Source organism: Oncorhynchus gorbuscha, linkage group LG16 (genome assembly GCF_021184085.1).
Source record: "Oncorhynchus gorbuscha isolate QuinsamMale2020 ecotype Even-year linkage group LG16, OgorEven_v1.0, whole genome shotgun sequence".
NCBI lineage: Eukaryota > Metazoa > Chordata > Actinopteri > Salmoniformes > Salmonidae > Oncorhynchus > Oncorhynchus gorbuscha.
This window is the reverse complement of record NC_060188.1, coordinates 4,827,666-4,849,668: the sequence shown is the minus strand read 5'-3', so window position 1 is coordinate 4,849,668 and position 22,003 is coordinate 4,827,666. Positions and strand designations below refer to the sequence as shown.

At 51.7% G+C, this 22,003-nt stretch overlaps 1 protein-coding gene across 6 annotated transcripts in view; it reads left to right on the top strand.

Annotated features, from left to right (window-relative positions):
* The window catches only part of tnrc6c1 (trinucleotide repeat containing adaptor 6C1), a 39,503-nt gene extending 17,702 nt beyond the window's left edge, over positions 1 to 21,801 (top strand). For 2 of the 6 annotated variants that reach the window (XM_046304145.1, XM_046304140.1), the window contains 11 exons: positions 3,473 to 3,613; positions 3,968 to 4,087; positions 4,360 to 4,443; positions 4,822 to 5,062; positions 7,724 to 7,888; positions 8,236 to 8,412; positions 8,674 to 8,823; positions 12,535 to 12,645; positions 14,184 to 14,408; positions 18,535 to 18,748; positions 19,033 to 21,801. In XM_046304145.1, the coding sequence (XP_046160101.1) occupies positions 3,473 to 3,613; positions 3,968 to 4,087; positions 4,360 to 4,443; positions 4,822 to 5,062; positions 7,724 to 7,888; positions 8,236 to 8,412; positions 8,674 to 8,823; positions 12,535 to 12,645; positions 14,184 to 14,408; positions 18,535 to 18,748; positions 19,033 to 19,402 (1,998 nt within the window). In that variant the 3' untranslated portion in view covers positions 19,403 to 21,801. The remainder of the gene's footprint in view (positions 1 to 3,472; positions 3,614 to 3,967; positions 4,088 to 4,359; positions 4,444 to 4,821; positions 5,063 to 7,723; positions 7,889 to 8,235; positions 8,413 to 8,673; positions 8,824 to 12,534; positions 12,646 to 14,183; positions 14,409 to 18,534; positions 18,749 to 19,032) is intronic. The other 4 variants (XM_046304141.1, XM_046304144.1, XM_046304143.1 and 1 more) reach the window with 4 other exon arrangements.
* The last annotated feature ends 202 nt before the right edge of the window (positions 21,802 to 22,003 follow it).

Sequence of the window (22,003 nt, the reverse complement as noted above, 5' to 3'; positions counted from 1 at the left end):
GTAGGCAGCACTGTCTACGGCTATGTGGGGTTTAGACAGCAGACAGGCAGGTAGGCAGCACACTGTCTACGGCTATGTGGGGTTTAGCCAGCAGGTAGGCAGCACACTGTCTACGGCTATGTGGGGTTTAGACAGCAAACAGGCAACAGACAGGTTGGCAGCACACTGTCTACGGCTATGTGGGGTTTAGAAGGCAGGCAGGCAGGCAGCACACTGTCTACGGCTATGTGGGGTTTAGACAGCAGACAGGCAGGCAGCACACTGTCTACGGCTATGTGGGGTTTAGGGGCACACTGTTTAGACAGCAGACAGGCAGGCAGCACACTGTCTACGGCTATGTGGGGTTTAGACAGCAGGTATGTCTACGGCTATGTGGGGTTTAGACAGCAGGTAGGCAGCACACTGTCTACATGTGGGGTTTAGACAGCAGGTAGGCAGCACACTGTCTACGGCTATGTGGGGTTTAGACAGCAGACAGGCAGGTAGGCAGCACACTGTCTACGGCTATGTGGGGTTTAGACAGCAGACAGGCAGGCAGCACACTGTCTCCGGCTATGTGGGGTTTAGACAGCAGACAGGCAGGCAGCACACTGTCTACGGCTATGTGGGGTTTAGCCAGCAGACAGGCAGGTAGGCAGCACACTGTCTACGGCTATGTGGGGTTTAGACAGCAGACAGGCAGGGGGTTTAGACAGCAGACAGGCTGTCTACGGCTATGGCAGCAGGTAGGCAGCACACTGTGGGGGGGTTTAGACAGCAGACAGGCAGGCAGTGGGGTTTAGACAGCAGACAGGCAGGCAGCACACTGTCTACGGCTATGTGGGGTTTAGACAGCAGACAGGCAGGCAGCACACTGTCTACGGCTATGTGGGGTTTAGACAGCAGACAGGCAGGCAGCACACTGTCTCCGGCTATGTGGGGTTTAGACAGCAGACAGGCAGGCAGCACACTGTCTACATGTGGGTTTAGACAGCAGACAGGCAGGTAGGCAGCACACTGTCTACGGCTATGTGGGGTTTAGACAGCAGACAGCAGGTAGGCAGCACACTGTCTCCGGCTATGTGGGGTTTAGACAGCAGACAGGCAGGCAGCACACTGTCTACGGCTATGTGGGGTTTAGACAGCAGACAGGCTGTCTACGGCTATGTGGGGTTTAGACAGCAGACAGGCAGGCAGCACACTGTCTCCGGCTATGTGGGGTTTAGACAGCAGACAGGCAGGCAGCACACTGTCTACGGCTATGTGGGGTTTAGACAGCAGACAGGCAGGCAGCACACTGTCTACGGCTATGTGGGGTTTAGACAGGGTAGGCAGCACACTGTCTACGGCTATGTGGGGTTTAGACAGCAGACAGGCAGGCAGCACACTGTCTCCGGCTATGTGGGGTTTAGACAGCAGACAGGCAGTCTCCGGCAGCACAGCAGGTGTCTACGGCTATGTGGGGTTTAGACAGCAGACAGGCAGGCAGGCAGCACACTGTCTCCGGCTATGTGGGGTTTAGACAGCAGACAGGCAACAGACAGGTAGGCAGCACACTGTCTACGGCTATGTGGGGTTTAGACAGCAGACAGGCAGGCAGCACACTGTCTACGGCTATGTGGGGTTTAGACAGCAGACAGGCAGGCAGCACACTGTCTACGGCTATGTGGGGTTTAGACAGCAGACAGGCAGGCAGCACACTGTCTACGGCTATGTGGGGTTTAGACAGCAGACAGGCAGGCAGCACACTGTCTACGGCTATGTGGGGTTTAGACAGCAGACAGGCAGGCAGCACACTCTCTACGGCTATATGGGGTTTAGACAGCAGACAGGCAGGCAGCACACTGTCTACGGCTATGTGGGGTTTAGACAGCAGACAGGTAGGCAGCACACTGTCTACGGCTATGTGGGGTTTAGACAGCAGACAGGTAGGCAGCACACTGTCTACGGCTATGTGGGGTTTAGACAGCAGACAGGCAGGCAGCACACTCTCTACGGCTATGTGGGGTTTAGACAGCAGACAGGCAACAGACAGGTAGGCAGCACACTGTCTACGGCTATGTGGGGTTTAGACAGCAGACAGGTAGGCAGCACACTGTCTACGGCTATGTGGGGTTTAGACAGCAGACAGGCAGGCAGCACACTCTCTACGGCTATGTGGGGTTTAGACAGCAGACAGGTAGGCAGCACACTGTCTATATGTGGGGTTTAGACAGCAGACAGGTAGGCAGCACACTGTCTACGGCTATGGGGGTTTAGACAGCAGACTGGCAGCACACTAGGCTATGTGGGGTTTAGACAGCAGACAGGTAGGCAGCACACTGTCTACGGCTATGTGGGGTTTAGACAGCAGACAGGTAGGCAGCACACTCTCTACGGCTATGTGGGGTTTAGACAGCAGACAGGTAGGCAGCACACTGTCTACGGCTATGTGGGGTTTAGACAGCAGACAGGCAGGCAGCACACTGTCTACGGCTATGTGGGGTTTAGACAGCAGACAGGCAACAGACAGGTGCCATAAGCAGAATTGGCGGTAATGTGGAGTTGAATGAAAGACTGCTAGGAGAAGATAGGAGTCTGAGAAGAGGAAGAACTGGTTGGCATACTGATAGGCAGAGAGGACTGGTTGGCACACTGATAGGCAGAGAGGACTGGTTGGCACACTGATAGGCAGAGAGGACTGGTTGGCACACTGATAGGCAGAGAGGACTGGTTGGCACACTCATAGGCAGAGAGGACTGGTTGGCACACTGATAGGCAGAGAGGACTGGTTGGCATACTGATAGGCAGAGAGGACTGGTTGGCATACTGATAGGCAGAGAGGACTGGTTGGCATACTGATAGGCAGAGAGGACTGGTTGGCACACTGATAGGCAGAGAGGACTGGTTGGCACACTGATAGGCAGAAAGGACTGGTTGGCACACTGATAGGCAGAGAGGACTGGTTGGCACACTGATAGGCAGAGAGGACTGGTTGGCACACTGATAGGCAGAGAGGACTGGTTGGCACACTGATAGGCAGAGAGGACTGGTTGGCACACTGATAGGCAGAGGACTGGTTGGCATACTGATAGGCAGAGAGGACTGGCTGGCACACTCATAGGCAGAGAGGACTGGTTGGCACACTGATAGGCAGAGAGGACTGGCTGGCATACTGATAGGCAGAGAGGACTGGTTGGCACACTGATAGGCAGAGAGGACTGGTTGGCACACTGATAGGCAGAGAGGGAGATGGATGGACGGACGGACTGGCAGGGGACAGACAGAGCAAGAGGGAGCCTGTATTTAAGTTTAGATTTTTCACTGGGGTTTTGTCTAGCCTGTTAAATCTTGTTGGACTTTTTATGAATCTAAATGAAAGTTTATTGGTCACGTGGCTGTAAACGGTTCAGAGACATGCAGACTTGCAGTTGTTCCTCAACAGTGCAGAATAGTGGGTCCCTATCATCATGCTGTTCCACCCTGGTTTCCACCTCCCTCTCCTCCCTCCCAGATGCAGAGTGGAATGTTGGGCTGTAGCGGTGCAGCACAAGCCCGGGCCATGCAGCAGCCTCCTCCTCAACCGCCAGTGCCGCCTCTCGGCTCCTCCCAGCCTAGTCTACGCGCTCAAGTGCCTCAGTTTCTCTCCCCTCAGGTACACACACACACACACACACACACACAACATGGACCGTGAAAGTGAGAGGTTGTTATTAGACAAGTTCAGGTAGGGAGGGATCCTTGTTTGGATGCATTGTCTCGTATTTAGTGCCTAATGAATACGACCTGGGGAACACCACACACCTCTCAGCCCCCTCCAAGTATCTCCCCTCACTCACACACACATACACGAACACACTTGCAATCATATATAGAATCATACACACACATTTTTCAGCTCCCCTCAGCATAGTTTACGTGCATAAGCGCCTCAGTCCTGTCTACCGTTTTTTCTCCTACTTAGTTTATGGTTTCTAAAACCGAATCTTTTGGTCTCTCTCTTGTCTAGGTTCAAGCACAGCTCTTACAGTTTGCAGCAAAAAACATTGGTCTGAATCCTGCACTTTTAACCTCACCAATAAACCCTCAACATATGACCCTTTTGAACCAACTATACCAGCTGCAACTGGTGAGTCCTCTTCTGGTCTCCTCTCAGTTTACTTTAGGCCTCCATATAAACACTATGCAGATACACTCTGTACACGCTTATATCATACACTCCTCTACTGCCTCGTTGCCTTAGAGATGTGAAAAACCCTTGGATTTTGACTGATCGCATTCTGTAGCAACCAGAAAATTGTGTGTGTGTGTGTGTGTGTGCGTGCGTGCGTGCGTGCGTGCGTGCATATTTCTGTACATATGTGTCTGTAGATTTGTGTGTAAACGTGTAATCCTCTGCAGGCGTACCAGCGTTTACAAATTCAACAGCAGATGTTGCAGGCGCAGCGTAATGTTTCTGGTCCCATCCGACAGCAGGAGCAGCACGTAAGTGTCCCTCTGTTTCCCTCTGTGTCCCTCTCAAATACAGTCCACTAGATTCACCCATCTCTGCCTTTCATATCTACTAATCCTGAACCCAGCCAGGCCTCATACTGGGGTAAAACCCAAACGTTTTACCATTCTACTATAGCAGAGGGGGTGGGGTGTATGTGCTTTGCAGACATACCTGGGTTCCTAGCCTGGTGAATTTGAGAACCTGGGTGGTTAATCCCTAGTAGAAGCAGATGTATGTATAAGGGGCTATACTTGCCATTCACTCGAGCAACTGTCCCATTTAATTTTTTCCTGTGTTCTCTGCTGGCTCACAGATAAACTGACCACCAGCTTTGTGTCTCTCTCTGATGTCACTTCCTCTTCCTGCAGGTTGCACGTACAATCAATAACATGCAGCAGCAGATCCAACAGCACCAGAGACAGCTGGCCCAGGCCCTGCTGATGAAGCAGCAGCAGACCCTCGGCTCCCTCTCCTCCTCTGGCCTGCACCACGGCCAAGGCAAATCAGCCCTGGACTTGTTCCCAGGCCACCCCCAGGCTCCGGGCCTACCCGACCTGCAGACCAAAGAGCAGCAGTCGTCCCCCAACTCCTACAGCCCCTACCCTCTCTGTGAGTGGGAACTCTGTTCCACAATGTGCAGGACACATACAGTGGGGAGAACAAGTATTTGATACACTGCCGATTTTGCAGGTTTTCCTACTTACAAAGCATGTAGAGGTCTGTCATTTTTATCATATATACACTTAAACTTCAACAATACAGAAAATCACATTGTATGATTTTTAAATAATTAATTTGCATTTTATTGCATGACATAACTATTTGATACATCAGAAAAGCAGAACTTAATATTTGGTACAGAAACCTTTGTTTGTAATTACAGAGATCATATGTTTCCTGTAGTTCTTGACCAGGTTTGCTCACACTGCAGCAGGGATTTTGGCCCACTCCTCCATACAGACCTTCTCCAGATCCTTCAGGTTTCGGGGCTGTCGTGGCCAATACGGACTTTCAGCTCCCTCCAAAGATCTTCTATTGGGTTCAGGTCTGGAGACTGGCTAGGCCACTCCAGGACCTTGAGATGCTTCTTACGGAGCCACACCTTAGTTGCCCTGGCTGTGTGTTTCGGGTCGTTGTCATGCTGGAAGACTCAGCCACGACCCATCTTCAATGCTCTTACTGAGGGAAGGAGGTTGTTGGCCTAGATCTCGCGATACATTGCCCAATCCATCCTCCCCTCAATACGGTGCAGTCTTCCTCTCCCCTTTGCAGAAAAGCATCCCCAAAGAATGATGCTTCCACCTCCATGTTTCACGGTTGGGATGGTGTTCTTGGGGTTGTACTCATCCTTCTTCTTCCTCCAAACACGGCGAGTGGAGTTTAGACCAAAAAGCTCTTTTTGTCTCATCAGACCACATGACCTTCTCCCATTCCTCCTCTGGATCATCCAGATGGTCATTGGCAAACTTCAGACAGGCCTGGAAACGCGCTGGCTTGAGGTAGGGGGACCTTGCGTGAGCTGCAGGATTTTAATCCATGACGGCGTAGTGTGTTACTAATGGTTTTCTTTGAGACTGTGGTTCCAGCTCTCTTCAGGTCATTGACCAGGTCCTGCTGTGTAGTTCTGGGCTGATCACTCACCTTCCTCATGATCATTGATGCCCCACGAGGTGAGATCTTGCATGGAGCCCCAGACAGAGGGTGATTGACCGTCATCTTGAACTTCTTCCATTTTCCAATAATTGCGCCAACAGTTGTTGCCTTCTCACCAAGCTGCTTGCCTATTGTCCTGTAGCCCATCCCATCCTTGTGCAGGTCTACAATTTTATCCCTGATGTCCTTACACAGCTCTCTGGTCTTGGCCATTGTGGAGAGGTTGGAGTCTGTTTTATTGAGTGTGTGAACAGGTGTCTTTTAGACAGGTAACAGGTTCAAACAGGTGCAGTTAATACAGGCAATGAGTGGAGAACAGGAGGGCTTCTTAAAGAAAACAGGTCTGTGAGAGCCGGAATTCTTACTGGTTGGTAGGTTTTCAAATACTTATGTCATGCAATAAAATGCAAATTAATTACTTAAAAATCATACAATGTGATTTTCTGGATTTTTGTTTTAGATTCCGTCTCTCACAGTTGAAGTGTAGCTATGATACAAATTACAGACCTCTACATACTTTGTAAGTAGGAAAACCTGCAAAATTGGCAGTGTATTAAATACTTGTTCTCCCCACTGTAGTAGTTCCACTTTGGGCTCTTGTCAATTTGGGACAGTTGTTGATGTAACAGGGGCTTTATAAATACATTTGATTGATTGATAGCAGGACAGGGACTGGGAATGTCATCATTGTTATAGGTCCCAGACCTGTGTGTGCCCTTTCTAAACAGATCATCTTTCTGGTCAATATCTGTCTGTGTTCAAATACAGCTGTTGGGACTTGCTCAGTGTCTAACAGATATCCTGTGGCAAAGACATTACGATTGATTGTAGTTATATAAAGAACCATAGCAACAAAGTGCAAAACAAGAAACTAGTGATTCATCCTTAATGCTTTATTGACTTGTTTTGTCTGGTGTTACCTCCCTGCCCCTCTGCCTGTCTCCCTCTCTGCCCGTCTCCCTCTCTCTGCCCGTCTCCCTCTCTCTGCCCGTCTCCCTCTCTCTGCCCGTCTCCCTCTCTCTGCCCGTCTCCCTCTCTCTGCCCGTCTCCCTCTCTCTGCCCGTCTCCCTCTCTCTGCCCGTCTCCCTCTCTCTGCCCGTCTCCCTCTCTCTGCCCGTCTCCCTCTCTCTGCCCGTCTCCCTCTCTCTGCCCGTCTCCCTCTCTGCCCGTCTCCCTCTCTGCCCGTCTCCCTCTCTGCCCGTCTCCCTCTCTGCCCGTCTCCCTCTCTCTGCCCGTCTCCCTCTCTCTGCCCGTCTCCCTCTCTCTGCCCGTCTCCCTCTCTGCCCGTCTCCCTCTCTCTGCCCGCCCGTCTCCCTCTCTCTGCCCGTCTCCCTCTCTCTGCCCGTCTCCCTCTCTCTGCCCGTCTCCCTCTCTCTGCCCGTCTCCCTCTCTGCCCGTCTCCCTCTCTGCCCGTCTCCCTCTCTGCCCGTCTCCCTCTCTCTGCCCGTCTCCCTCTCTCTGCCCGTCTCCCTCTCTCTGCCCGTCTCCCTCTCTCTGCCCGTCTCCCTCTCTCTGCCCGTCTCCCTCTCTCTGCCCGTCTCCCTCTCTCTGCCCCTCTCCCTCTCTCTGCCCGTCTCCCTCTCTATGCCCGTCTCCCTCTCTCTGCCCGTCTCCCAGCTGGACTGAATCCTAACATGAATGTAACCTGCATAGAGGTGGGAGGCCTGTCCATGAAGGAGCTTCCCCAGCCCCAGTCTCGCCTCTCCCAGTGGACACACCCCAACTCCATGGACAGCCTCTCTGGAGGCTCATCCTCTCTGGAGCCCAACCTGAACAAGCACGGTACAAACTGTTGACACCATTGCCCAATGTTGGGACAATACAGATTTAATGAACTCTACTGAGCTCTACTGAGTAGAACTGGGGGATATGAAAGGAACATGGTGTATGACACTCAGTTGGCAGCTTCAGAACGTAGTTGTCCTCTTGGGTTTTCAAGTGGAACCTTGACATTTCCATCTCAATGCTACTATATGTTCTAGGAAAGGGAAAGGGGATACCTGGTCAGTTGTACAACTGAATGCATTCAACTCAAATGTGTCTTCTGCACTTGACTAAGTATTTAATTCTCTAGTTCTAATTTATATTGTACTTAACCAACTTCCTGGTTCCCCTCTTGTCTCTGGCAGGTTCCAACCTGGGCCCCCCTGGGAAGCCCCCCCAAATGGAGGATGGGTACAGCCCCTACGGCATGATGCCTGTCTCCGAGTCCCCCACCAACCCCCTGGTGCCCCCAGACAGCTGGAGCCAGGGCAAGAGCCCCAACGACAAGATGGTCAATGGCGCCAACATCACCTGGCCTCCAGGTCAGTTAGTTGGCTAGTTAGACTGGGATGGTGGAAAACAGTCCTGGACAGCTACAGTGACTGCTTACTGTCCAGCCAAAACCTATTCACCTAATATGATGATCATGGGACTAATGTAGCCAAATGAGTTCTGTTTTCAAGAGAATTAGTTGGCACCTTTTGTATTTTTGTATTTTGTACATTACTGAACCAGGTAGTCATGTAAATGAATGAGAGGAATGACAATTGTAATACTTCCTGTACAATCACTTCCTCTTCCAGAGTTCTGCCCGGGCGTGCCCTGGAAGGGCCTGCAAAACATCGACCCGGAGAACGACCCCAACATGACCCCGGGGAGCGTGCCCAGCGGCCCCACCATCAACACCAACATCCAGGACGTCAACCGCTACCTGCAGAGAGACCGCAGCGGAGGTGAGGACGGAGGACGAGGGAAGCAGAAAGGGAGGGTGAGGGAGATGAGGAGGGTGGAGAAGGAAGGGAGAGACAGGGGTGGAGAGGGACAGGGGTGGAGAGGGACAGGGGTGGAGAGGGACAGGGGTGGAGAGGGACAGGGGTGGAGAGGGACAGGGGTGGAGAGGGACAGGGAAGGTGAGGGTGGGGAGCTAGGGGTGGATAGGGACAGGGGAGGAGAGGGACAGGGGAGGAGAGGGACAGGGGAGGAGAGGGACAGGGGTGGAGAGGGACAGGGGTGGAGAGGGACAGGGGTGGAGAGGGACAGGGGTGGAGAGGGACAGGGGTGGAGAGGGACAGGGGAGGAGAGGGACAGGGAGCTGGGGTGGAGAGGGGCAGGGGAGCTAGGGGTGGAGGGGGGGAGAGGGGACAGGGGAGCTAGGGGTGGAGAGGGACAGGGGTAGGAGAGGGACAGGGGAGGGGTGGAGAGGGACAGGGGAGCTGGGGTGGAGAGGGACAGGGGAGCTAGGGGTGGAGAGGGACAGGGGAGGTGAGGGTGGAGAGGGACAGGGGAGCTAGGGGTGGAGAGGGACAGGGGAGCTAGGGGTGGAGAGGGACAGGGGAGGTGAGGGTGGAGAGGGACAGGGGAGGTGAGGGTGGAGAGGGACAGGGGAGGTGAGGGTGGTGAGGGTGGAGAGGGACAGGGGAGCTAGGGGTGGAGAGGGACAGGGGAGCTAGGGGTGGAGAGGGACAGGGGAGCTAGGGGTGGAGAGGGACAGGGAAGGTGAGGGTGGAGAGGGACAGGGGAGCTAGGGGTGGAGAGGGGCAGGGAAGGTGAGGGTGGAGAGGGACAGGGGAGCTAGGGGTGGAGAGGGACAGGGGAGCTAGGGGTGGAGAGGGACAGGGGAGCTAGGGGTGGAGAGGGACAGGGGAGGTGAGGGTGGAGAGGGACAGGGGAGCTAGGGGTGGAGAGGGACAGGGGAGCTAGGGGTGGAGAGGGACAGGGGAGGTGAGGGTGGAGAGGGACAGGGGAGCTAGGGGTGGAGAGGGACAGGGGAGCTAGGGGTGGAGAGGGACAGGGGAGGTGAGGGTGGAGAGGGACAGGGGGTGAGGGTGGAGAGGGACAGGGGAGGTGAGGGTGGTGAGGGTGGAGAGGGACAGGGGAGCTAGGGGTGGAGAGGGACAGGGGAGCTAGGGGTGGAGAGGGACAGGGGAGCTAGGGGTGGAGAGGGACAGGGAAGGTGAGGGTGGAGAGGGACAGGGGAGCTAGGGGTGGAGAGGGGCAGGGAAGGTGAGGGTGGAGAGGGACAGGGGAGCTAGGGGTGGAGAGGGGCAGGGAAGGTGAGGGACAGGGGAGGAGAGGGTGGAGAGGGACAGGGGAGCTAGGGGTGGAGAGGGGCAGGGGAGGAGAGGGTGGAGAGGGACAGGGGAGCTAGGGGTGGAGAGGGGCAGGGGAGGAGAGGGTGGAGAGGGACAGGGGAGCTAGGGGTGGAGAGGGGCAGGGGAGGAGAGGGTGGAGAGGGACAGGGGAGCTAGAGGAGGTGAGGGAGGGAGGGGGAGAGGGACAGGGGGGTGAGGGAGGGGAGAGGGACAGGGGGTGAGGGAGGGGAGAGGGACAGAGGAGGTGAGGGAGGGGAGATGGACAGGTGGGAGGGAGGGGAGAAGGAGAGGTGAGGGAGAGGAGAGGGACAGGGAAGGTGAGGGTGGAGAGGGACAGGGAAGGTGAGGGTGGAGAGGGACAGGGGAGGTGAGGGTGGAGAGGGACAGGGGAGCTAGGGGTGGAGAGGGACAGGGGAGGTGAGGGTGGAGAGGGACAGGGGAGCTAGGGGTGGAGAGGGACAGGGGAGGTGAGGGTGGAGAGGGGCAGGGAAGGTGAGGGTGGAGAGGGACAGGGAAGGTGAGGGACAGGGGAGGAGAGGGTGGAGAGGGACAGGGAAGGTGAGGGACAGGGGAGGAGAGGGTGGAGAGGGACAGGGAAGGTGAGGGTGGAGAGGGACAGGGAAGGTGAGGGTGGAGAGGGACAGGGGAGCTAGGGGTGGAGAGGGACAGGGGAGGTGAGGGTGGAGAGGGACAGGGAAGGTGAGGGTGGAGAGGGACAGGGGAGGAGAGGGTGGAGAGGGACAGGGGAGGAGAGGGTGGAGAGGGACAGGGAAGGTGAGGGTGGAGAGGGACAGGGAAGGTGAGGGTGGAGAGGGACAGGGGAGCTAGGGGTGGAGAGGGACAGGGGAGGTGAGGGTGGAGAGGGACAGGGGAGCTAGGGGTGGAGAGGGACAGGGGAGGTGAGGGTGGAGAGGGACAGGGGAGCTAGGGGTGGAGAGGGACAGGGAGCTAGGGGTGAGGGGACAGGAGAGGGACAGGGGAGCTAGGGGTGGAGAGGGACAGGGGAGGTGAGGGTGGAGAGGGACAGGGGAGCTAGGGGTGGAGAGGGACAGGGGAGGTGAGGGTGGAGAGGGACAGGGAAGGTGAGGGTGGAGAGGGACAGGGAAGGTGAGGGACAGGGGAGGAGAGGGTGGAGAGGGACAGGGAAGGTGAGGGACAGGGGAGGAGAGGGTGGAGAGGGACAGGGAAGGTGAGGGACAGGGGAGGAGAGGGTGGAGAGGGACAGGGAAGGTGAGGGACAGGGGAGGAGAGGGTGGAGAGGGACAGGGAAGGTGAGGGACAGGGGAGGAGAGGGTGGAGAGGGACAGGGAAGGTGAGGGACAGGGAGGGACAGGGGAGAGGGTGGAGAGGGACAGGGGAGCTAGGGGTGGAGAGGGGCAGGGAAGGTGAGGGACAGGGGAGGAGAGGGTGGAGGGGACAGGGGAGCTAGGGGAGGGGGCAGGGAGGTGAGGGACAGGGGAGCTAGGGGTGGAGAGGGACAGGGGAGCTAGGGGTGGAGAGGGGCAGGGGAGGAGAGGGTGGAGAGGGACAGGGGAGCTAGGGGTGGAGAGGGGCAGGGGAGGAGAGGGTAGAGAGGGACAGGGGAGCTAGAGGAGGTGAGGGAGGGAGGGGGAGAAGGACAGGAGAGGTGAGGGAGGGGAGAGGGACAGGGGGGTGAGGGAGGGGAGAGGGACAGTGGGGGTGAGGGAGGGGAGATGGACAGAGGAGGTGAGGGAGGGGAGATGGACAGGTGGGAGGGAGGGGGAGAAGGACAGGAGAGGTGAGGGAGAGGAGAGGGACGGGGGGTGAGGGAGGGGGAGATGGACAGGTGGGAGGGAGGGGGAGAAGGACAGGAGAGGTGAGGGAGAGGAGAGGGACAGAGGAGGTGAGGGAGGGGGAGATGGACAGGTGGGAGGGAGGGGCGTGTTCATGTTCTACGTAGTCCTATACATGCGTAATGACGGTGCTCTCCCTCTGGTAGCCTTGGTCTTGAGAGGAGAGCTGGGGGTCTGAGATGACCTGAATCATTCAAAGAAAACTGCTGCGGGCAAAATCAGATACTGTGCCTGCAATGTATCTCAATGGGTTGGGGAGACTGATTCTCTGTAACAGTTCAGTCACTGGAGGAGCCTGCTGTTTCTCTTCTGGTCCTGCTGCTGCTTCTTCCTTTAACTCCATGTACAATCTGACACTCGTATATCTACACTACTAGGTCATCTTATTCCCAACACTTTGAACTCTCCCATATCACACAGCCACAGAGCACCACAGCTGTTCAGTCATCCACTTTCATTTATTCTGTTTCTTTATTAGATTCTCTCTCTTCCATTCCCTTCTTCTGTTTTTGTTTTGCTGGATGCGATGCCCCCATAGGCTCCTCCCCCACCTCATCTCAGAACGAGGCCCTGCCCCCCTCCACCGATTGGCCAGTCAGTGCCTACTCTAGCTCGTTCAGTCTGTCGTCCCCGGAAACGGACGACCCAGGTACACAGTTTGTCGGAGTGGGCGGAAGTCTCCTCTAACCTCTGATACAGGGTCAAATCTTATATCCTACCATATTCCCCGTGGTTATGTTTAGGACCAGGTGATATGATAATCTGGTCCTAGATCTGTGGGTAGGGGTGACTTCCGCTTTCAGCTAGTTTGTCCCCCTGCCCCCATCAGTGTTGATGTCTCTGGTGTCTCAGTATCTGGTCCAGAGTAGGACCCCATCCTTACCATCACATCTGTTCTGTGTGCCCTTCCCTCTTTAGTTGTACCCCTCATACACCTTCCCCCTGGTGGTGTTGATGTATCCCCACCCCTGTGTGTAGCATGGGGGGGGGACTGGGAGGAGGGTGTATATACTATATCTTAGTATAGTTCTAGTCTATCTGTGTTCCTGGCCTGATCTGTCCCATACTGTGAGACGGACTGAGACTGACCCTGTGCTGTACTCCTTACTGTGTGTGTGTGTGTGTGTGTGTGTGTGTGTGTGTGTGTGTGTGTGTGTGTGTGTGTGTGTGTGTGTGTGTGTGTGTGTGTGTGTGTGTGTGTGTGTGTGTGTGTGTGTGTGTGTGTGTGTGTGTGTGTGTGTGTGTGTGTGAGAAGTCTAGCTGTATTCCTGATCTGTCCCATACTGTGAGACATGGACTGAGACTGACCCTGTGCTGTACTCCTTACTGTGTGTGTGTGAGAAGTCTAGCTGTATTCCTGATCTGTCCCATACTGTGAGACATGGACTGAGACTGACCCTGCGCTGTGTGTGTGTGAAGTCTAGCTGTATTCCTGATCTGTTCCATACTGTGAGACATGGACTGAGACTGACCCTGTGCTGTACTCCTTACTGTGTGTGTGTGTGAAGTCTCGCTGTATTCCTGATCTGTTCCATACTGTGAGACATGGACTGAGACTGACCCTGTGCTGTACTCCTTACTGTGTGTGGGACTGTGTGTGTGAAGTCTCGCTGTATTCCTGATCTGTTCCATACTGTGAGACATGGACTGAGACTGACCCTGTGCTGTACTCCTTACTGTGTGTGTGAAGTCTCGCTGTATTCCTGATCTGTTCCATACTGTGAGACATGGACTGAGACTGACCCTGTGCTGTACTCCTTACTGTGTGTGTGAAGTCTCGCTGTATTCCTGATCTGTTCCATACTGTGAGACATGGACTGAGACTGACCCTGTGCTGTACTCCTTACGGTGCAGTCTGGGACTGTGTGTGTGTGAAGTCTCGCTGTATTCCTGATCTGTTCCATACTGTGAGACATGGACTGAGACTGACCCTGTGCTGTACTCCTTACTGTGCAGTCTGGGACTGTGTGTGTGTGAAGTCGTTATGTTTACGCCCGTTTTTGGTTCAACTCATCCTGGAAAAGCAGAATGATTGCTCTGCTCTACCGTCAACAAGCCCTCTACCAGGGTATTATTCTGACTAGTGTTTTGGGTTGTTTAGTTCCCTGTATGTTGTTGATAGAAAAATGCCAAGTATCTCCAATTGTTGCCAAGCAATCAATGTTTCTTTTCTTATCTCTCTTTCAGGTAAATTATCGGACATGAAGTCCACCTGGTCCCCGGGGCCCATCTCCCACCCCTCCCAGGTCTCTCTGTCCCATGAGTTGTGGAAGGTCCCCCAGGGGCCCCGCAGTAACACAGCCGCCCCCACACGGCCCCCCCCGGGCCTCACCAACCCCACCAAGCACTCCTCCACCTGGGGAGGCAACTCCCTGGGCCTGGCCCAAGGCTGGAGCAGCTCCTACTCCTCAGGTAAATCAAATTATATTTGTCAAATGTGCCGAATACAACAGGCATAGACCTAACTGTGTAATGCTTAAAACCAACAATGCAGTTTTAACAAAATGGAGTTAAGAAAATATTTACTAAATGAACTAAAGTAAAAAAAATATATATATTAAAAGTAACACAATAAAATAACAATAATGAGGCTATGTACAGGAGGAACCGGTACCGAGTCACAGTAATTTGTACATGTAGGTAGGGGTAGAGTGACTATGCATGGTAATAAACAGTGAGTAGCAGCAGTGTACATGTAGGTAGGGGTAGAGTGACTATGCATGGTAATAAACAGTGAGTAGCAGCAGTGTAAAAACAAAGGGGGGTAATAAAATAGTCAGAGTGTCTGTTTGATTAGCTGTTAAACAGTGAGTAGGATGGGGAGGATGGCGACTTGCTGACTGACTGGATAAATGAATTGACTGAATGGGTTTTGGTCCAACCAGTGCATGTTCAGTTGATCATTTATGAAGTTCAGGTAACAGTGACTTTCATGGTCCAAAAAAGTGTTGTGTATTTAGGGGTAGAGTGACTATGCATGGTGATAAAAGTGAGTGCAGCCCTCATAAAGTGACTATGCATAGGGGTAAGTAAACAGTGTTGTAGGTAGGGGTAGAGTGACTATGCATGGTAATAAACAGTGTAGCAGTGTTGTGCATGGTAATAAAAGTGAGTTTAAATGTTGTGTATTTGTTGTGCTGGTTGATAAAAACTGCAGCCCTCATAAATGTTGTGTATTTGTTGTGCTGGCCATAAAAACTGCAGCCCTCATAAATGTTGTGTATTTGTTGTGCTGGCCATAAAAACTGCAGCCCTCATAAATGTTGTGTATTTGTTGTGCTGGCCATAAAAACTGCAGCCCTCATAAATGTTGTGTATTTGTTGTGCTGGAGTAGAAACTGCATGACTAAATGTTCAGTGAGTAGCAGGTTCATAGAGGTGTTGTGATACAGACTAAATGTTGTGTATTTGTTGTGCTGGCCATAAAAACTGCAGCCCTCATAAATGTTCAGTAAGAGTAGAAGATGACTGAAGGTCAGGTTCTAGAGGTGTTGTGATACAGACTTAAGGCCAGGTTCTAGAGGTGTTGTGATACAGACTAAATGTCAGGTTCTAGAGGTGTTGTGATACAGACTAAATGTCAGGTTCTAGAGGTGTTGCATGGTGTGATACAGACTAAATGTTGTGTATTTGTTGTGCTGGCCATAAAAACTGCAGCCCTCATAAATGTTCAGTAAGAGTAGAAGATGACTGTAGGTCAGGTCAGGTTCTAGAAACAGTGTTGTGATACAGACTTAAGGCCAGGTTCTAGAGGTGTTGTGATACAGACTAAATGTCAGGTTCTAGTTGTGCTGGTGTTGTGAATACAGACTAAATGTCAGGTTCTAGAGGTGTTGTGATACAGACTAAATGTTGTGTATTTGTTGTGCTGGCCATAAAAACTGCAGCCCTCATAAATGTTCAGTGCAAGATGACTGAAGGTCAGGTTCTAGAGGTGTTGTGATACAGAGCTCAAATGTTGTGTATTTGTTGTGCTGGCCATAAAAACTGCAGCCCTCATAAATGTTCAGTAAGAGTGAAGATGACTGAAGGTCAGGTTCTAGAGGTGTTGTGATACAGACTAAATGTCAGGTTCTAGAGGTGTTGTGATACAGACTAAATGTTGTGTATTTGTTGTGCTGGCATAAAAACTGCAGCCCTCATAAATGTTCAGTAAGAGTTGAAGATGACTGAAGGTCAGGTTCTAGAGGTGTTGTGATACAGACTAAATGTTGTGTATTTGTTGTGCTGGCCATACAAACTGACCCTAAATGTTCAGGCCCTCTAAATGACTTCAAAGAGGTTCTAGAAGATGACTCAGGTTCTAGAGGTGTTGTGATACAGACTAAATGTCAGGTTCTAGAGGTGTTGTGATACAGACTAAATGTTGTGTATTTGTTGTGCTGGCCATAAAAACTGCAGCCCTCATAAATGTTCAGTAAGAGTAGAAGATGACTGAAGGTCAGGTTCTAGAGGTGTTGTGATACAGACTAAATGTTGTGTATTTGTTGTGCTGGCCATAAAAACTGCAGCCCTCATAAATGTTCAGTAAGAGTAAAATGTCAGGTTCTAGAGGTGTTGTGATGACTAAATGTCAGGTTCTAGAGGTGTTGTGATACAGACTAAATGTCAGGTTCTAGAGGTGTTGTGATACAGACTAAATGTCAGGTTCTAGAGGTGTTGTGATACAGACTAAATGTCAGGTTCTAGAGGTGTTGTGATACAGACTAAATGTCAGGTTCTAGAGGTGTTGTGATACAGACTAAATGTCAGGTTCTAGAGGTGTTGTGATACAGACTAAATGTCAGGTTCTAGAGGTGTTGTGATACAGACTAAATGTCAGGTTCTAGAGGTGTTGTGATACAGACTAAATGTCAGGTTCTAGAGGTGTTGTGATACAGACTAAATGTCAGGTTCTAGAGGTGTTGTGATACAGACTAAATGTCAGGTTCTAGAGGTGTTGTGATACAGACTAAATGTCAGGTTCTAGAGGTGTTGTGATACAGACTAAATGTCAGGTTCTAGAGGTGTTGTGATACAGACTAAATGTCAGGTTCTAGAGGTGTTGTGATACAGACTAAATGTCAGGTTCTAGAGGTGTTGTGATACAGACTAAATGTCAGGTTCTAGAGGTGTTGTGATACAGACTAAATGTCAGGTTCTAGAGGTGTTGTGATACAGACTAAATGTCAGGTTCTAGAGGTGTTGTGATACAGACTAAATGTCAGGTTCTAGAGGTGTTGTGATACAGACTAAATGTCAGGTTCTAGAGGTGTTGTGATACAGACTAAATGTCAGGTTCTAGAGGTGTTGTGATACAGACTAAATGTCAGGTTCTAGAGGTGTTGTGATACAGACTAAATGTCAGGTTCTAGAGGTGTTGTGATACAGACTAAATGTCAGGTTCTAGAGGTGTTGTGATACAGACTAAATGTCAGGTTCTAGAGGTGTTGTGATACAGACTAAATGTCAGGTTCTAGAGGTGTTGTGATACAGACTTAAGGACAGGTTCTAGAGGTGTTGTGATACAGACTTAAGGCCAGGTTCTAGAGGTGTTGTGATACAGACTAAAGGACAGGTTCTAGAGATGTTGTGATACAGACTAAAGGACAGGTTCTAGAGATGTTGTGATACAGACTAAAGGACAGGTTCTAGAGATGTTGTGATACAGACTTAAGGACAGGTTCTAGAGGTGTTGTGATACAGACTAAAGGACAGCTTCGAGAGGTGTTGTGATACAGACTTAAGGCCAGGTTCTAGATGTGTATGTTGTAGCCTTGCAGGGCGAGACTAGGTGCCCTTTTGGTACAGCCAAGGCGGTCTAGACAACGCCCGAGAATGCCTTGTTGTGGTTGAACGCACCTCTCTTGATCAACTGACACTGTGGTTTACCTAAACTACAGAGCTTACTGCTTAGAATCCACCACCCATCTTACTAACTGACTTTCCTAACTCCTTGGAGAATCCATTTGACATTGTGACATCATGGTGTTAGATGTAGCGCAATTCTGCATTGTAGGTTTATTTATCTTTCCTCCCTCTATCCCCCTCTTCTCTCCTTCTCCTCCCCCTCTATCCCCCTCTTCCTCTCCTTCTCCCCCTCCCCCCTATCCCCCTCTTCTCTCCTTCTCCTCCCCCTCTATCCCCCTCTTCTCCCCTCCTCCCCCTCTATCCCCCTCTTCTCTCCTTCTCCTCCCCCTCTATCCCCCTCTTCTCTCCTTCTCCTCCCCCTCTATCCCCCTCTTCTCTCCTTCTCCTCCCCTTCTCTATCCCCCTCTTCTCTCCTTCTCCTCCCCCTCTATCCCCTCTTCTCTCCTTCTCCTCCCCCTCTATCCCCCTCTTCTCTCCCCCCTTCTCCTCCCCCCCCTCCCCCTCTATCCCCCTCTTCTCTCCTTCTCCTCCCCCCTCTATCCCCCTCTTCTCTCCTTCTCCTCCCCCTCTATCCCCCTCTTCTCTCCTTCTCCTCCCCCTCTATCCCCCTCTTCTCCTCCCCCTCTATCCCTTCTCCTCCCCCTCTATCCCCCTCTTCTCTCCTTCTCCTCCCCCTCTATCCTTCTAGCAGCTACCACATGGAGTACAGACAGCTCCAACAGGACCAGTAGCTGGTTGGTCCTGAGGAACCTCACTCCCCAGATAGACGGCTCCACCCTGCGGACGCTATGCATGCAGCACGGCCCCCTCATCACATTCCACCTCAACCTGACCCAGGGCAACGCATTGGTGCGCTACAGCTCCAAGGAGGAGGCCGCCAAGGCCCAGAAGTCCCTGCACATGTACGGAGATGTTGTTGGCAGTTTTCCTGCCCCTCTCACTGCTCGAAGGCAGAAACACTTAAGTCATGTCAATTGTCAGGTGTGAAAGGACTTAGAACTGGGAGAACTTGGAAAGCTTAGAATTTGGAAAATTGTGAACTTAGAGAGATCTTTTAGTGGGTGCCCAGCCTGCTTCCCCAAAGGGTAGAAACAGGATCTATAGCATCACACGTGGTGTATGAGAATGGCCACTTCAACGAGGCTGACTAAATAACACCTCTTTGTTTGTCTCTCTTCCTGTCCAGGTGCGTTCTGGGTAACACCACCATCCTGGCAGAGTTTGCTGGTGAGGAAGACGTCCAGCGCTTCTTTGCACAGGGCCAGCAGCTAGCCTCAACTACCAGCTGGCAGGCTGACCCAGGTGTCAATCAGACGCGGATGGGTGGTTCCGGGCCCAGATCCTCGCACCCCATTGGCCACCCCCACTGGAACTCTGGCGGTGGTGGCATGGGAGGAGGTGGAGCCAAGACGGGCGGAGATCTGCTCTGGGGGGGCGTGCCCCAGTACTCCAGCCTATGGGGACCGCCCAGCGGAGAGGAGGGGCGGGTCATGGGGAGTCCTACTCCAATCAACACGCTGCTGCCTGGGGACCTGCTGAGCGGGGAGTCCATGTAGGACCACGTCACAGAGCTCCATGCTAGAAAAAGGAAGAATGGAATACTACACAGGAATACTACACAGTACTACATATATACATGTATACAAACAGAAGAGCAAAAACCAAGCAAATCAATGTGGTGATAATCAGTGTGGGTGGGATGATCGAGGGACAGACTTGAGGAGGACGAGGTGACTCTTCTGTGTCCACGCTGCTCACCCTCTTCCAATTTTTCTGTTTGTTTAAAAAAAAAACATTTCATTTTAGATTTGTTCGGTGAGAGGCTCTGGTTACAGTGTTTTACGTTTGGACTTTCGGAAAAGCACGAGTATGCCTTTGACTCAACCAACAAAGGAAGAGAAACTTTTGAACTTTACTCTGAGAACTATTTGTCATGTGAAACGTGTGTTTTAGACTAACTGCTTCAAACAACGAGCTGCCATCTTCAAAACTCCCATAATCCCTTGCTGCCTGGCAGCAATCCACACCTCAGAGAAACCATAGATACACGTCATTCCCAAAGCCCATCCCCTTCCTGTCGGGAAGGTTCCAGAACTTTCTACCAGTCCGGAATTTCTCTTGTTTGTTTTTTCTCAGCACTAATTACTAGCCTTAACCTCCCCCTGGCCTCGTTCCCCTCCTTTATTCACTGATTCTCACTCACTCTGTACTTACTGAAGAAAACGTACTGAGAATTGCACACTCATTTCTGAGCCAGCGAAAACGTGCTTGTAAGAGACTGAGGCCACAGCAGCTCTCAACTGGAATCGTCGGCGGTCACAAGCATATTATTCAGTCCCCACCACTCTTAAAGGGATTGATGATGCAAAAGATCTTCGCCTTGTTCATTTTAAAGCCATTTTTGTCATGGAGGAGTTTTGTTTCCCCGAACCATTCGCAAAATAAGCCAAGAGAAATATGACTCCAGTGTGGTAATATTTCCGGGGGCGTTGTGTGTTTACGTGTGTGTATGACCGTGTGTTTACGTGTGTTTACGTGTGTTTACGTGTGTTTACGTGTGTGTATGACCGTCTGGTTGAAGTCTAGTAACCACTGCTCTATGGAACTGTAACAAAACACTTGTTTTGAAATGCACCTCAACTCGTTTAAGGACGAACTTGTGGTCTGGTTCCCCCCCCTTTCTGTGACTGTGGAAGACCTCAGTCGTTACCGTGGTCCACTAATCTCTCCTTTACACCAACACACCATTTCAAGTGACGTGCAATATAAGCCACAGACTACTCTCACCTACCGTCCACACCAAGTACTCAAAGGGTTTCTCTCACAAACCTCTTTCAAGAGCAGAGACAGAATCAGCAAGGACTCTCTATATCCATGTCCCCTGGGTGTGTGAACAAGCACTTGTTATTCAGTCTTGGACTGGATCTTTCTAATCCAGCCTCACAGTGACGGACTAGAGGGGCACAGGGGTAAGGAAGGGGGTTTATGGGGCATTATACCAAAATGAGACTTCCTTATCTACCCACAAGACGAAACCATGCATTTTTTTCTTTCCATTGTTGTATTTGGTACAAAAAAGTATGGAACAAATATATAACTGCTTTATAAAAAGAGGTGGTTTATCATAGCACTTAGCAAAGAGCGTCAAGCTCCTTCACTTCAATGCCAACGAATCAGAAGAGGAGAAGCGTGTGACACTGAAAAACATGAGGGAAAAAACAACAACAAAAAAACAAGCAATCTACTACAACGTGGCTTCTGTGTAACTCTTTATGAACCGTAACACAGATGTGAAACTATTTTCATTTGAAACCTTCCCTTTCTCGCTGTCTGTGTTGTGGTACCAGGAACCTTTCTGAAATGGGAGCAAAATGAAGGGATGGAAAGGAAAGAAAGAATGAAAGACTTTGGGCACTATCGGGTGTGAGACCCCGAAGCACTCGCCTGTTTTCCCTTTCACTCTATCAAAGTAAATATCACTGTTACATGACTGAAAATCTTTAGCCTTGTTGTCTGGAGACGCAACTAGATGCTGCGGCAATGTTCTGGAGATGGATTCTGCAGGGGGATCGCCATTTTCTCTCTGTCTCTCAACCTTTTTCACAAGCTCTGCCAACCTGTTTGATCGTGTGGCCATTGAGTGCCTGCCTGCTGCGGAGGGGGTGGACTTCATAGAAGCTCCACACCAGGCCTCTGCAGCAGCTCTCACCCCACCTTCCCTTCTCCATCCCTAGGGAGCCTCACAGACTGGTTCCCCCAGGGACCTCCCGGGCCTCTGGTGCCCAAGAGCAGCTGTTAGAACTGTCCGATTCGTATTAACTACTACTACTGCGCCAGCTTCTGTTGTTCATCACCTCCACTCTATTCCTCTCTCTATCCCTCTGTTCATCACCTCCACTCTATTCCTCTCTCTATCCCTCTCTCTGTTGTTCATCACCTCCACTCTATTCCTCTCTATCCCTCTCTGTTGTTCATCACCTCCACTCTATTCCTCTCTCTATCCCTCTGTTGTTCATCACCTCCACTCTATTCCTCTCTCTATCCCGCTCTGTTTCATCACCTCCACTCTATTCCTCTCTCTATCCCTCGTTCATCACCTCCACTCTATTCTGCTCTCTGTTCATCACCTCCACTCTATTCCTCTCTCTATCCCTCTC